Here is a 14,421-nt window from a genome sequence, read left to right on the forward strand (position 1 = left end):
AAAGTCAGCAACTAGTTTTAATAGAATACTGTACAGATAACACTTTGAAATATTTTCCTGGCACTCATGCAACTGTCCAGCAGAGACAATTAAGCAGCAAATAATGGATCTAAAACACATGGATTAAGCCTAACTGTTGTTTGACACACATAGTACATGAGCAGAAACTGAAAAGTAGAGTTGTTATCCTATGTCTCCTGAGATTATATTACGAGAAAATACTGTTTGAAGTAGCAATATCTGCTGCAACAAATGGGTAGTGGCAGGCTTGGTTTGCTAGTTGTCTTACATGCCTTGTTCTCATACAGCCTAAATAGTGCAGACAGAAAAAAGGCAAGAATTCTCATTTATCTCTTCCATCCCCAAAAAAATTTCAAAACATTTCCCAGCTACTCAGGAAAACTTCATATCCGTGTGCTTCATTGCTCTTAATTGTCAGCAGCTATTTAATATGCAAGGACCGTATTTACCAAGATTTACAAGTAACCTTGATGTTCTGTGCTGAGTTGTGTCTAACAATAGCTAGAAAATTAATACTCACACCAGGTAGTCCAAAGCCAAGTAATTTATATGCAACAGCTGCAGAATTAAATGCAACATCAGTACATCTATATCATTCAAACATTTATATTATACTACTGTTTCTGTACTTTAAAGCACCACCCAAATTTCTCCACATTTCTTAGTTTTATTTGAATATTTAAGCATTTGTGTACCTATTTCATAAGTAGAAACATAAAGGATGCAGGAGTTCTAAATTATTTGACTGATCATCAGTGTTATAGCCCAAAGTAGTGCAACTCCCTATAGTATGTTGAGAGGACCATTCCTTTTGCAAAAGTATGGCACACATGGGCACAGTTGGAAACAGATTTTTAAGGCTCTGTTAAGCTAAGGTCAACAAAGACAAACAAGTTGTCATCCCACCATAAATGCTGCATACTAAGACAAAAAAATCAGAACATCAAGACTTGCAGAAAATAAATGTAGCATACTATTAAAAACATATCTTGTGGAAAAGAGGCTCTCAAGCCATATTTATAATTCTGAGTTTTTTTCCCTGCAATAACTCCAAAGATTCTGCCAAGTTTCCCCAACCTGAACCTTCTCTTTACTTTCACAGCTGTACCCTTTCTTTTATTCCACAAGCACTACAGCTTGTCAATTGCAGGAGAACTTGATGGATCTAGAAAAAGACATATTCATCTTTTCCTGCACTTACTAGATACAAGTAGCTTGAGGCACACACTACCACTGAAAACCAACAGTGACAGGTTAGAAAACTGCCATTGAAAGCCATACTGTCAATTTTTAATTTTTTGCTTTGCTTTAAATAACATCAGGGTAAGAAAAACAAGTACTTTTTGCAATATACATTGTTTTTCCCTACACTGTCTGTACATAGACCCACAGCCCTTTTCCTCCAGTGTGGATATTCATTTACATAGTCTTTCACTATAATAAGATCTAGACTGTAGACCTAGCTATACACTTAGCTCTTCTGAAGATCACCATCAGCCAACATGAATTAACTAACCTCGTTAGAGTACTGAAATGCTACGTCCACCTGTCCTAACCAACATTCACAGCCTGCCCCCAGTTTGCTCAGATGAAGTACATTCAAGCAAATGAGTGTTTTGCTCAACAGACCTGCTAAACCATACATCAGCCAGAAGCCTCCAGCTGCCTGAAATGCTGAAAGCCTTATGGACCTAAATCCCAACAGCTGCAACTATTCAAATACTGATGACACAATAGGACTCATAGCAAGACAATACAGTGAGATACCCACTATGAAGTAACTGTTTAAACTCAGTCTGCTGAATGAGCTGGAATTGGACATTTAAGAGAACAGGAGATTGGCTAGCTCTAGCATTGGAATGAGTAACACTTAACAACTCAATTTTAACTTCAAATCATTGTGGTAAGTGTAAACATTTGCAAAAATACTTCTTCATTTTATTATACCCTGTCAAAGATAATTAGAGTTGAGCTAGAGGCAAAAGCAAAATAGATTGAAGTGTTATAATCTAAAATGCAGAATTCTGCTTAAACTATGTGGTACATTTGACACAGTAAGTGTTCAAATACTTTCATATACTCTGAAAATATTATTACACTACTAGTCTTCCTACACAGATACCATACAGCCAGCATTCCTACTGTCCTGCTCAACAGCAGCAACCTTTTTTTTTCTTGTTTGCTCCCAAAGTAAACCGGAAACAACCACATACACCAGAGAGCTGTGGGCAACAGGCACAGTGGACACAGCTTATCTGAATTTCTATAGGATATTTGTCATTTGCTTTCATGCACAGAAAGATAGATAAAGGAAATAAGATCAGCCTAACTGCAATCCCACCGAAATCTGAGTTTTAGCATTGACCACAAATGGGCAGCTGCTACAGAGCAACAGCTGTCCTGTTCTCTGCTGTGAGGGTAAAGTTAGTAATTGCCTTTAAACTAGCCCTTCAAGTGGAAGGGTCAGTCCTAGAAAACATCCAGTCTCTGTTTTGTGAACCAGATGACAATGATAACAGTAATCATCTATCACTTCAGTTATTGCTTGACACCTTGTCCTCAAATACTGCCAATTCTTCTGTGATTCATCAGCCAGAATGTTTTTAATGTTTGGTCCGCACTTCACTGACTGTTTGATGAAAACATGGTATGGCAGGGTAGATTATAGTGCTCTCAGCACAGATTTTGGGATTACCCATTTAATTCAGCACATGCCAAAGATATTTCCTTCCTTTTCATAACAGTTCACATTCTACTTTTCCTTGCCATTTCCACGGAGTTATACCTTATCCTATTCATGACCACAGTCACCATCAATTGTACCTTATGATAAACTAGTTAGAATCATAGAATTATTTAGGTTGGAAAAGACCTCTAAGATCACCTAGTTCAACATTTAATCATCTAGTCCAACCTATAATTATATCATTATATCCTCAGTTTAATTGCATCATTATATCCTCAACCTGACTCCCAAATCACTAAATTAAAATCCTAATAGTGAAAGTCTGTTTAACAGTTTGAATTATCCCTTTCCATCCCTATACCAGGTCTCTGCTGCTACCTCCTAATGCAGTCTTTAATCTAAGTATTCACCTCTGCACTGTATTTCTATCAATGCCAGCCAGCCTGGGACCTTGATCTCACCTCCTCACTTAATCCCATGCAGCACCGTGTAATACAATGAGGCCTTACAAGGGGGTTTCCTTTGTCTTCGTTCATCTGACAGCATCCACCAGTCAGTTCTCTTCCATATAATGCGAGTCACCAGGACCTCTGCAAATAAGGCTTGGCTACCTGGTTGAGAGCTAAGATTAAAGCAGGAACACAACCTGGTTGTTCCTGCATCTAAGACCTACACCCTGCACACAATTATGAAAAATCACATTCTTACGAATGCCAAAATCTGAACTAGAATGCCAGCCGAGTTCAAAACACAGCATTATGTTTGATCTAGTCAGTCAATACTGCAGCATGAAGTCCTCGTAACTCAAATATCTGGGAATAAATGGTATTTGGACTGAATCTTCCAAGCCTAAAACTAGCATTTAGGAACCATAATGGACAAAAAGAGTGAAAAAGAACTTGAAAATACTGACATTTACATTGTTCTCCTTTGTGATGAACATTTTCAGCATTCAACCAGCCAGTAGTGATTGACAGAGCCCCTTTTTAAGCTTTGCAGTCTACAACATGAAGGAAAGTAAACCCCAAGTCAGGAATAAAGAATGCTAGTATAATTTTCTTAGTCCTGTTCAATCTGTTCCATCACCCTGTAAATCACTGCGTGACAGATTTTATAGCCACAGCAGTTTCTGCTGTGGCCTTCACTCTCCCCGCCTGTATGCTCGGAGCGCCATCATGTGACTGTGCCAAATAATGCACAGTAGATGTAAATCTTCCAATGTTTTGATCTGTATCACGTACAAATGATGATGGCAAATGCCCCCTTGTAATGATGAGGAGTTTTCCCTACTAAATGATCACAAAGCATTATGAAACTGCGTAAGTTATGAACAGGATCTCCAATCTTCCTCTTCGATCCTATATTTTTTGTTACATTTGTTTTTAATGGCCCATATGGTCACATTAACGCTCACCTGGTGTTACGTTACCACATGCATCCCTTTGTTTTGTTCAAACCTGCAACACTCATTTCAAACCTCAAGCCATATCTTTAGCTCCCAACCCTGCCATGGGATGCAAAAAGCGATGAAGTATCATTGTGGTTTGAACACGTTTCCAGTATGCTATTTTTAAGGCTTAACCTAAGTCTTTGTAGCCCCTGTGGTCAACTTTAGCTGCCTTTGTGACATGTTTTTATAACCTTTTTTTTGCCTGAAACAGCTATATAGCCACAAAGCCTTCCACTCTTTTGAATTTGCATCAACGCTGTTTAGAAAGACTGGATTTCTGTAAGAGATATTTCTATACTATAGCTCTTCAGTTTAGTATTGTAAATAAACCATAACAATAGGGTTGCCATAATATGAGATTAAAATACATACTGAATGTATTTATTTCTACCATACATAGACAATTTACGCAGTTAAAATAAAAAAGGCTACTTACGGGCAAATCGTGAAAGTGGTCGTGCATTTTTGTCACCCGTCTCATTTGCAACTGAAAGGAGAAAATATGGAGAAATAAAAAGCATCACATTTAAAAGTTACATTGTCTAAGACTGATAATAATACAAATTTTCATGCATATAAAGGAGAGACAACTGTTTGCAGTAACAACAGTTGGATGTATATGCATAAGCATGCACACACAGTTGCTTTTTTTTTTTAATGCCACCAAATATGTTTCTTTGCATGTTTATATATCTGTCCGGTTCAGTTCTGCTTTTGGAGTCAGCATGACACACTATAGGTACCTGCAGACATTGTCTTGTCCCACATAATAATTGAATCACAACTTCCTAACATTTAAACGCTACCTGTTAACAGTCCATAGCAATATAGAACCACAGTCATCCTTACAAATTCTATTTCATATCATACTTTTTTTTCCCCAAGTCCTAAGCAAAAATGTCACTTTACCCATTTACTTTATGGAGTACAGTAAGAAAAAATATTTTTCTGCCTACATAAGGAAATACACTAGCCCAGAGGATCATTTAATAGCAAATTATATGAAATTTAAGGACCTACACAGAGGAATCCTGTAACATTTGGAACTGCTTATAGATATTACCTAGGATAAAAACAACCCCATATGAATTCTGCCTTTTTCTGCCTCAGTGTCAGTCTGCCATAACTGTCAATATTTATGTGACCCAGCCAATATACAGTTAGTCAAGTGCATAGATGATATTTTGGGATTCTCACAGCACTAAACTATAGGGAAAAAGAAAAAAAAAAAGAAAAAAAAAAAAAAAAAAAAAAAAAAAAGAAGAAGCCGTAAGTTATCAATGAGATAACTTACCCCCCATGACTTATTTTTTATAGCTAGAGTAATCATGAGGAACTCCATTGATGGGTCAAAAGGGAGGAGAACATATTACAAGTGTACACATAAACCTTGACAATTCCTTGTTTTCTTTAAAAATTCTATTTTCTAGAGAAAAGACCAACCAAGCTAAAAAATCCCACCAAGGTATGCAAAACATGGCCAGAACAGATTCATAAATCTCTAGAAAGATAATGATGTCCTCTAAACAGTAATGGACTTTTTGAAGCCAGAAAAGGCTTTTGAGGAGATTTAATTCTAACAAACCTTAAGGCTGTCAACTTCAGTTTGGTTTTGTTTCAGACATACCTAGTACTATTCTAGCTTTCACTATTTACAATCCAATCTTTTGCCCATTGATTATAGTGGCTCTAGCACTCATTATGTTAGCAAATAAAGGGAGTCGATAACAAACCAGTGCATCATTTTGCTCACATTAGCCAGTAGATGGTGCCCTTAAAACGCGCGGCTTTCTAAAGGTGTGGAAAGCCAAGCAAGGGAAATTTTGTGTACCTCTCACTGGCTCATGATAAGGACTGCAAAAGTCCTTTTCTACCAGCCAGCCAGAGAGATTTGGAAACTCGGATTTTATGGGTGCAGTCACAAATATCTTCTTCCATAGGGACCTCAAAAAGTCTTAAAAGGAAAAATTATTAAAAAAAAAAAAAAAAGCACCAAGCAGAGACACCAGAGCAACTGCACAGTTCAGCAGGTCCAGAGCACTTTATAATTTCAGAGATAAGTCTAGGTCTGCTTGAGGTGATGGCATGGTGAAGGAGAGGCAGCAGCATCCTGCATCCTCCATGGGGCAGGAATCGAAAGAGACGAGCCCAGTAAATGGAGAACTGTGACAATTTTTGTAGGGACAAAATGTTCAGAAAGCACTGCTATAGCCAATGTGTAAAGAGCAAGCAGCCAAGCTTTGTCTTCAACTCAGTGCTGCCAACTTGCACCAGGTGGGCTAGCTTAGGCACCTCTGCATCACAGCAGAGCCTAGGTAAAATCGTAACATGTATTGATGCTTAAGTTGGGGCATCGGGTGAACCTAGATCAATTAAGTGCCTACTAAGGGCCACACATGTGCACTACTCTCCCCTCTGCTCTCGTAGCAGATGGCAATCCCTCGTCACCAGGGGCTTCAGGTGCACGCAGGGTCTCAGGTGTGTGCCACCTTCCAGCCAGATGTGGCAACAAGAGTTTCAGAGCACTCCACACCACATCTGTGTTTGGGAAGCTCAGCTCACATAGTCCCAGCATCCAACACAAAGGGGGTCATTAATTACCTCAGAAATAAGCATTTTCCAGTTCCAGACCACATGCTTTTTGCTTTCCAAACATCAGATTGTGTAATATACAGAATAATGCCCTTCCATCTGGTGTACAGTCATCCAGAGCAGAGCTACAGGTAACACAGCAAAGCCATGAGCAGGATATAAAAGCACCATGGATGTTGATCAAAAACAACTGGCAAGATTTCTGGAATAAGCAAGCTAATCACTGATGGGAATTGTATGGGACCAGTGAGGTGTGCGCACAGGTGTAATCTCAGACGTGTTTAACCCTGCAGTTAGAAAGGGAGGGATTCAGAGGCAAGATGCGAGGAACATTTCTGTATATATTTTGTGTATCTTAGATTTTACTTGATGCAGTTTCCTCTGTAGAACTTCTGCATGTACATCCTACAGTCGTCTTACAGGGTTCTGTGAAGACATGAGGAACTTACAGACCTATACATGTGACATGTATATGAGAAAGACTTTCTTCAGGAAAGCTTGAAATCTTTTCCCCTGTTTACTGATATTTATTAATAGCAATAAGCTTTTGGGAGAGAGCAGGTATGAATAAATGAAACTAGAGAAATAACTTTCTGAGAAAGCAAGTTACAAACCACATCAATGATGATTTCTGGTATTTCCAAGGATTTCCTACACCTGCTGCTGTCTCTTCAGATACTCTTACTGTCCAGCCACATCCTACATTTCTGTGTTGAAATCTAGGCCAATTTTCACCTCAGATTAGGTACAACTATCAGCACTTCTGATATTTAGTTTATCCTTGTAAGTGGGTAGGACCTTCTTCAGTTTCCATCCCAACATTTTTTATTATTTTTTTTATATTATTATTATTATTATATATATATTTTTTATTAAACATTCAAAGTTATTTTGCATTCTAACGTGGAAGGAAACAGTAATCACAGAGACAGGTATAATAACATGTAGATAGCTGGTGAGTAACTTAACAGTCCTTCAGATAGACAACTGTGACAGACAGGAAATATACAACAGGAACCCCATTAGAATTAAACACATGCTGTTCGTGGTCACTTGTCCAAGTAGACAACAAAATATCAGGCCTAATCAAATTTATTCAATTTCAAATGTGTTATATCATATTATAACTGCCTGAAAATCTCAAGGATATTGCCTTACAATTATAAAAAAATTTTCATAGGTATGATCAATTTTTTGATTAATGTGGATCACTCATATGTGAATTCACCATATGCCAACTTCGAGTCTTGGGCAGTCTTCATTTTTTTAATGTTTGCCCTGTTAAAACTATTTCCTACAGCTTGCCACTTTTTTCTACAGAGGGTATTGATTTCACCAATACACCCCTTCAGCCAATTTAGCTTTCAAGGATCCTTTGTCAAATTTCTAGTACAATGCAAAGAAAAATATACCACTTCATAGTATTGACTCATTAAGTCTGACAGACTTAGACAATAGAGCATCATCTATATTTTACGATTCAGCAAGTGAGAGGTTGAAGAAAATATGGTGTTTTTACCCAACAGTAAACACATCCCTTTCAAGATGACTTTATTTATTTATTGTAAATCAACCAAAGGTCAGATGAGTTTAACTATATATTTCATGCTGCCGGTAAATTTGCCAAAGTGTAAGGAAGAGGAAACATACGTTAGATAAAGTGAAAACAGATATGCAGATAAATTTTCTTTGAACACACCATCTAAATAAACTCTTCCCTGCCCAGGGAATTTCTTAAACTTCCCCTCCAATGGTACATGTTTTGTATAGCATATCTGAAAAAAAAAAATACACTTCTGAATTGCCCTAACATACTTACATATCCTCTCTTGATAATCGATTCTTTTAAAACTCAGGAGAATAAAAGTACTACAACTGCAGCAATAACTGTGTCTATTTTTCACAGACAAATCAAAGTAACATCATCTCTGGGAAGTCCAGGGGGTTTTGCTCTAAAAGACTGTAATGCTCTTACACGTTTGATAAACTTATCAAGTCCTATCTTAAAATAGATTGTTGTTTTTTTTTTATGATTACACATCTCATAAGACTTTGCCAGAAAGTGATTGCAGTGTGGGTTATGAACTACCATTTAATTTCCAGAACAAACTTACTCACAGTCAATTTATTTCAATTTGTTCTCGCACCAGCAATCTCTTTAAGCTGACGTACTTTTTTTTTTTTTTCTGGTGCTTAATCCTCCTCTGACTTTTGCACTGAAAGCCTGGATCTCCCTCTTTCATTATCATTTTGTGGACTAAAAACACCATTATCTTTTAGTTCTGTCTTCCTACAAAACAGGTATTGTCATATCTCCTCCCCCTCTTTACTCAACTTCTTCGGTGTCAATATGTTTTCCCACTTTCTTGAATATTTGTTTATGGTACCATATTCTTGCCTAGCCACACACTAACTATGCCGTAACACCCACCCACCCCATCAAATTAACAGACTCTCTGACCATAGCAAAGTTCTTGTTATTAAGTCCTCATCAGCATGATCTTTCATTCTGCACTACTAAATTCCATCCATTGCTGTTAGCCCAGTCCATCATCTGTGTTGTACTGTTAGATACTCAGATCCTCCTCTGTACTAGCAATGTTTTGTGTCACCAGCCGCGATATTCATCACTTTCTGTTTTCTGTGTCAGACATTAACAAAATGTTTCAACAAGATCAATCCCACACACAGAGATCAGAAGCACAATACCACCAAGGGATGGCTTTTCTGGTGGCTTTCTTACCCATTTAGAAGATTCCTCATAAGAAAACCTATCTTTACAGGACTTAGAGTCTGATAAAAAGATCAGAAAAGACACTGACCATGCAAGTAATGAGACATTCAGTGGCAGGATAGAAAATTCTGCTTCTGAGAGTTTTTAAATCGAGCGCTGTATAAACTCCAAATGTATCAACTATGGAGCCAGTGCTCACATTACTGAGACAGAGATTACTTAGGCCCCTCCAGAGTTAGTCACCAAGAGAGTTTTCTGGATAATAATAGTGTTGAATCCCACTACCACACAGGAAACACCACTAACTTACTTAATATCGTTTGAATTGCTCATGCTGTAGGCATCAATAACACAGGCAGTATAAACATACACTATAAAACACAAAGTCACAAATGTTATAAAAATATGCAGCATCACTTTCATGATCAGAAACCTTAGAGGACAACTCTAGACTAAAGACTCGAAGCAGTTGCTACAATTCAGTGATAGATCAACTGTGTTAGTTGCAAAAGGCACAACACAAGCCTCAGATTTAATCTGAAGATCATGAAACGTTCTAAATAAAAGCTGTGTTTCCAAATACATCTGGAAGGCAGGAACCTGAAATCTTGACTTATAAGTAATAACCAAGAGGCATGCTCGACCCAGTATTTCCCAAAATAACTCCTAATGGATTTTTTTGCTGCTGTTTGCCTGGCAACTACACTGTACACCAAACATTGTCATCCTTCATTAGCTGGGAGAGGAACACCACACACAGCTGATGATTCATTCTCCTTATGAAAGGACCTTACACTGCACTTGCGTTGGGAAAGCTGCTTCTGGAGTGGAAGGCACTTTGTTCCTGCCGGGAACTGAAGACAGTTGCTGTCTCTCTCTGAAGGGACTCTCACTACAGGCACAGATTTCAGAGCTTCTGCATGTTATTGACAATCACAGAAACGTTTTCAAGAAGGGCAAGGTGTACACAGAGGAGTTGTAACAGAGAACTTGGTGCAAAATATCTGTGTGAGAAGAAGCAAAACTGAAAAATACTCTGAGCGTCAGCCAAATTTTATTTAGAGACAGAGAAACAAACATTGAACTTGCAAAATGTGACCCTACTAGTACTTAAGGACTAGAGGGACACTGATGCTGGGCTTTGGAGATTAGGGAAAATAAGCCCAAACAGCAGCAACTGGCTGGACCAAATCCACCTTCTGCACTCAAAGGCCCATGTTGTACTCCTAACCTCAAAACTGAGCAGCAGACCTATGTAATCTATCTAAACTATTAATGCATATTCTGTAGATTTAGTACCCCCCAGCTCCCCAGGGTCACAGAAAAAATAGGTCTGTTCACACTAGTCTCAAGCATCTCTTATTCCCAACTCAGTGAATCAGGAGGTGATAGAACAGAAAATATATTTATATATACATATATTTATAAACATGCACACATATGTATAAATAAAAACCTTCACTACTACAAGGTGGTGAAGCTACTTTTGGCTTCTTCTGGAAATATCCAGGCTGACTTCTGTATTCAGCTGAGATTTCTTACTTCTGGTAGCTGTAACAGACTGTCTGTTGCAGCAAACCCACTCACACCTTTCTCCTGACGGTAACTATACATCTAGAAAGTTCATCTGTGTCATATATTTCTGTGCAGTGAATTTAAGACAGGCGGATGCAAAACCTAAGCTATGAGATTTTTAGAAGATGATTCTGCCCATGAAGGCTACTATGATTTCTAGCTCAATTCCGTTAGAAAAACCATCATGTAAGCAATGCCATAGTGAATATCACCTAACATACACATGAGAAATAGCATCAGATGTGGTAGCAAGACATTCTCCTGAACAACGTCACCTATCCTGCTGTTTTTGATAAAAAAACAGCTATAAATTAACCTGAGCACCCTGTACTTCTGGCCACCACCTGAAACAGCCCACAGGATGGTACATGCCTTAGCCTGGCTCAGTTCATCAGCTCTTAGGTTTTTTAAATGCCAGCTTCTCATTCAGAGATGGTCCTTATACCTCACTGATTATGATGTGGTTACATCAAGTCACATCACTTTGAAATCAGCTTCATCATGCACGTGGGCCCTAAAAGTGCTACAGACCCAATTATGAATGCTTTGTAAGTCAGCAGAAATTCTCTGCTTTTTCCCTGTGACTCTGGGTCAGATCATGAGGAAAAAGTGCAGAGATTACTGAAACACTCTCAATTTCAAGCGTTTACTTCAAGCACTGAAAAATAAGCAACAGAAATTAGAGAGCTGCCTGTGCACCCTTGTGACACTACTAAATCACCAGCTATTATACCACTCTAGATAATGGGATGGTCTAAACAAAAGGACTAATTACAAGTTACTCACAGTAGAGGTACTTAATTAAAAACATAAATAAAGAAAAAGAAGCAGTTTTCCCACTTTGATGGAATTGTAAATTAAAGATGCATTATCCAATGATGCAGAGTGGCTTAGCAACAGATTTCAATAGTGTGCTTTGACAGTCAAAGTTATACTGAAAAGACAGATAATTACAAAAACAGACTGGTTTTTGAGGGGAATGTGTGAACAGTTATAAAAAATTTTTAAAGATTCCATTTGTTATCCAATGGAAAATATTGATTTTTGCTTGAAAATTAAGACTTTCAGCCTGTGGACTTTTCTGTTCTACAGCATAAACAGCGTGTCCCAGAGGAAACAGGCAGCTGCAGAAATTAAGTTGAAAACTCAATATTTTAAAAAGTAAGGAAGTGTACAATCAACCCTAAACTGTGCAATGGCATTAGTCCCTTACTTGATCCTAGATAAATGCCAGTTCAAAATGAAGCTATTTGGTTGTCTGATTTATAAAATTTCACCTGGCATGTAAGGCTCAGATTGAATCACCTTTAAGACACCTGCTTTACCCATGCTTTTCCACTTCATAAAATGGGCTTGCATAAGCGTTACCAACTCCAGGTCAGCACCAATTCTTTTGACAAACGTAATACACTGTGATGTCTGAGTAACTGTAGTTAAATTATTCCAGCCCTTACACAGAGTTCTTTAACAATATTCGTCTAGTGGTTCTAAGACAATAGAGATTCTTTGTGCAGTAGTTAATATTAACACTATTTATTAAGTTTAAAACATAGATCGATATATTTTCCCATGGAAAAGTATTTTAGAGACTATATATTAACATAAATTAAAAAGCAAAAACCCTCAAAGTCTAAAGGGAGTTTCAAAAGTGCTTCTTTACAAGAGGGGTTGCATCCACTGTTAGTTAATGCAACTGGAGGGAAGATCCAAATACAGCTTAATTCCTTCTCCCACCTTACCCTGAATATTCACCAAGATCCAATGCTTAGCACTGTTCACAAAGAGTTTCCAGTGAGATCAGATTGACAGTCAGATGCTATAATTATTTATAAACTTAAGCTCCCAGCCTCTTCTGCTATTTCCATACCCACTTTTCACCTTCATAACAATTCATGAATCATAATCTGAAATCACTCTCCAGTCCATTAGTTAACTAAACATAGCATAGACAGACAGAAGTGCACAGATGACTATCATTACATCTACCTTGATATTAGAGGGATCAGTACTGTAAAAAATATCTTCAGTTAGCAAATATTCGTGTTGCATTTAATAGTATTGTCATTCCAATACAGACATTGTGAAACAAAGATATCTTGGTAGGCGGGAAACAGCCATGAAGACTGCTTTTCTACTATATTAAATCTTATGTTATAGTGCAATAAATCTGTGCTCTACAGATTCCTTAACTGCTTCACTGAACAAAAAAGTATATGGCTTTAAAGTGCTCACAGTATTGGGTCAAAATTGCCACAGTCATCATAACAAATCCTCAAGTAAACAGAAATTTTCTCTTCTGGTCCTAGTTTATTCAAACATGTATGAGCCATGGCCAGACCAAGCACCCTCTGCTGTGCCTGGCTAATTCAACAGCAGAGCATCCTGCCTGGGAGAACCAGTAGCCCTCAGATGTAGCATGAAAAGGATGACACCAAGGCTTCACAGAGACTGAACTAAAAGTGAGAAAAAAATGTACCTTCCTGAGCCTCAAAAGACCTTCTACAAAATCTTAAATGTTCCTGGGATTATTTCAGGAGAGAAATTTACAGTAAGTGGCTCCTAACAGAACATTTAGATACCTCTAAAAGCAAGGACTGTAGCAATCCGTCTCCCTTACATGCAGCCTGTAGAAAGCCTGCCTGTGTAATGGAGGAAGCCTGGAGTGAGGAGGCAGGAAGCTGCTAGCATTATTCTCAGCAGTGCTTCTCATTTGACCAGATCAAGCCTGGCACAGTGTTAGCAGAGGTGTGGAACAGATGTGAAAGCCTCAGTCATTGTGGACCAGTGGGTAACAAGGGGATATAAACGAGAAGATTGCATTCATTTTTTATCCACGACACAATAAAAAGTGAAGTTAAAAATATCAAATCTACCAGACCGAAAAGATTTCCATCCTACTCAAGTTATGAGAGGAAAATCCTCCTAGGAGATTGAAAGAGATGTACTCTATAAACATGTGCATCTATTGTTCCCAAGACCGTCGTTCAAAACTTGTGTCATCATTTTATGTTCTCCCCTGGGTCTTCTCCAATTCAATAGATGTCACTTCAGAGCAAACCACATCACATAGCTGACATTTATCGAAGACGGGCATGGATGCATGAACTCTACTGTAGCACCATGGATGAATTTAAACATAATCCTTACATATTTCCATTCAATTCGGTGAAAGCACAATTGCCTCTGAGGTGAGGGAATAATAAAAAGAAAACTCTGCTTTTGGTTGCACCTAAGAACAGGCTTGCAGAGGCACTGGTGGGAAGCCTGCTGAAAACAAAAGGGCCATGTGGGTGTCAGGAAAAGCAGAACTTGTTTTCCATCACCTCAAAAAGGACCGTTTTTTCTTTTGCACAAAGTCACACC

The 14,421-nt window shown here is 38.1% G+C and overlaps 1 protein-coding gene across 6 annotated transcripts in view; it reads right to left on the reverse strand.

Moving 5' to 3' along the window:
- PDE1C (phosphodiesterase 1C) overlaps positions 1 to 14,421 on the reverse strand; it is a 369,737-nt gene that overhangs the window by 267,190 nt on the left and 88,126 nt on the right. For 5 of the 6 annotated variants that reach the window (XM_084509312.1, XM_084509305.1, XM_084509314.1 and 2 more), the window contains exon 2: positions 4,594 to 4,644. The exons of the other annotated variant lie outside the window; for it this stretch is intronic. In XM_084509312.1, coding sequence (XP_084365438.1) covers positions 4,594 to 4,644 — 51 coding nt within the window. The remainder of the gene's footprint in view (positions 1 to 4,593; positions 4,645 to 14,421) is intronic. 6 annotated transcript variants of the gene reach the window in all.

This window comes from Aythya ferina, assembly GCF_964211825.1.
Source record: "Aythya ferina genome assembly, chromosome: 2".
NCBI classification, from domain to species: Eukaryota; Metazoa; Chordata; class Aves; order Anseriformes; family Anatidae; genus Aythya; species Aythya ferina.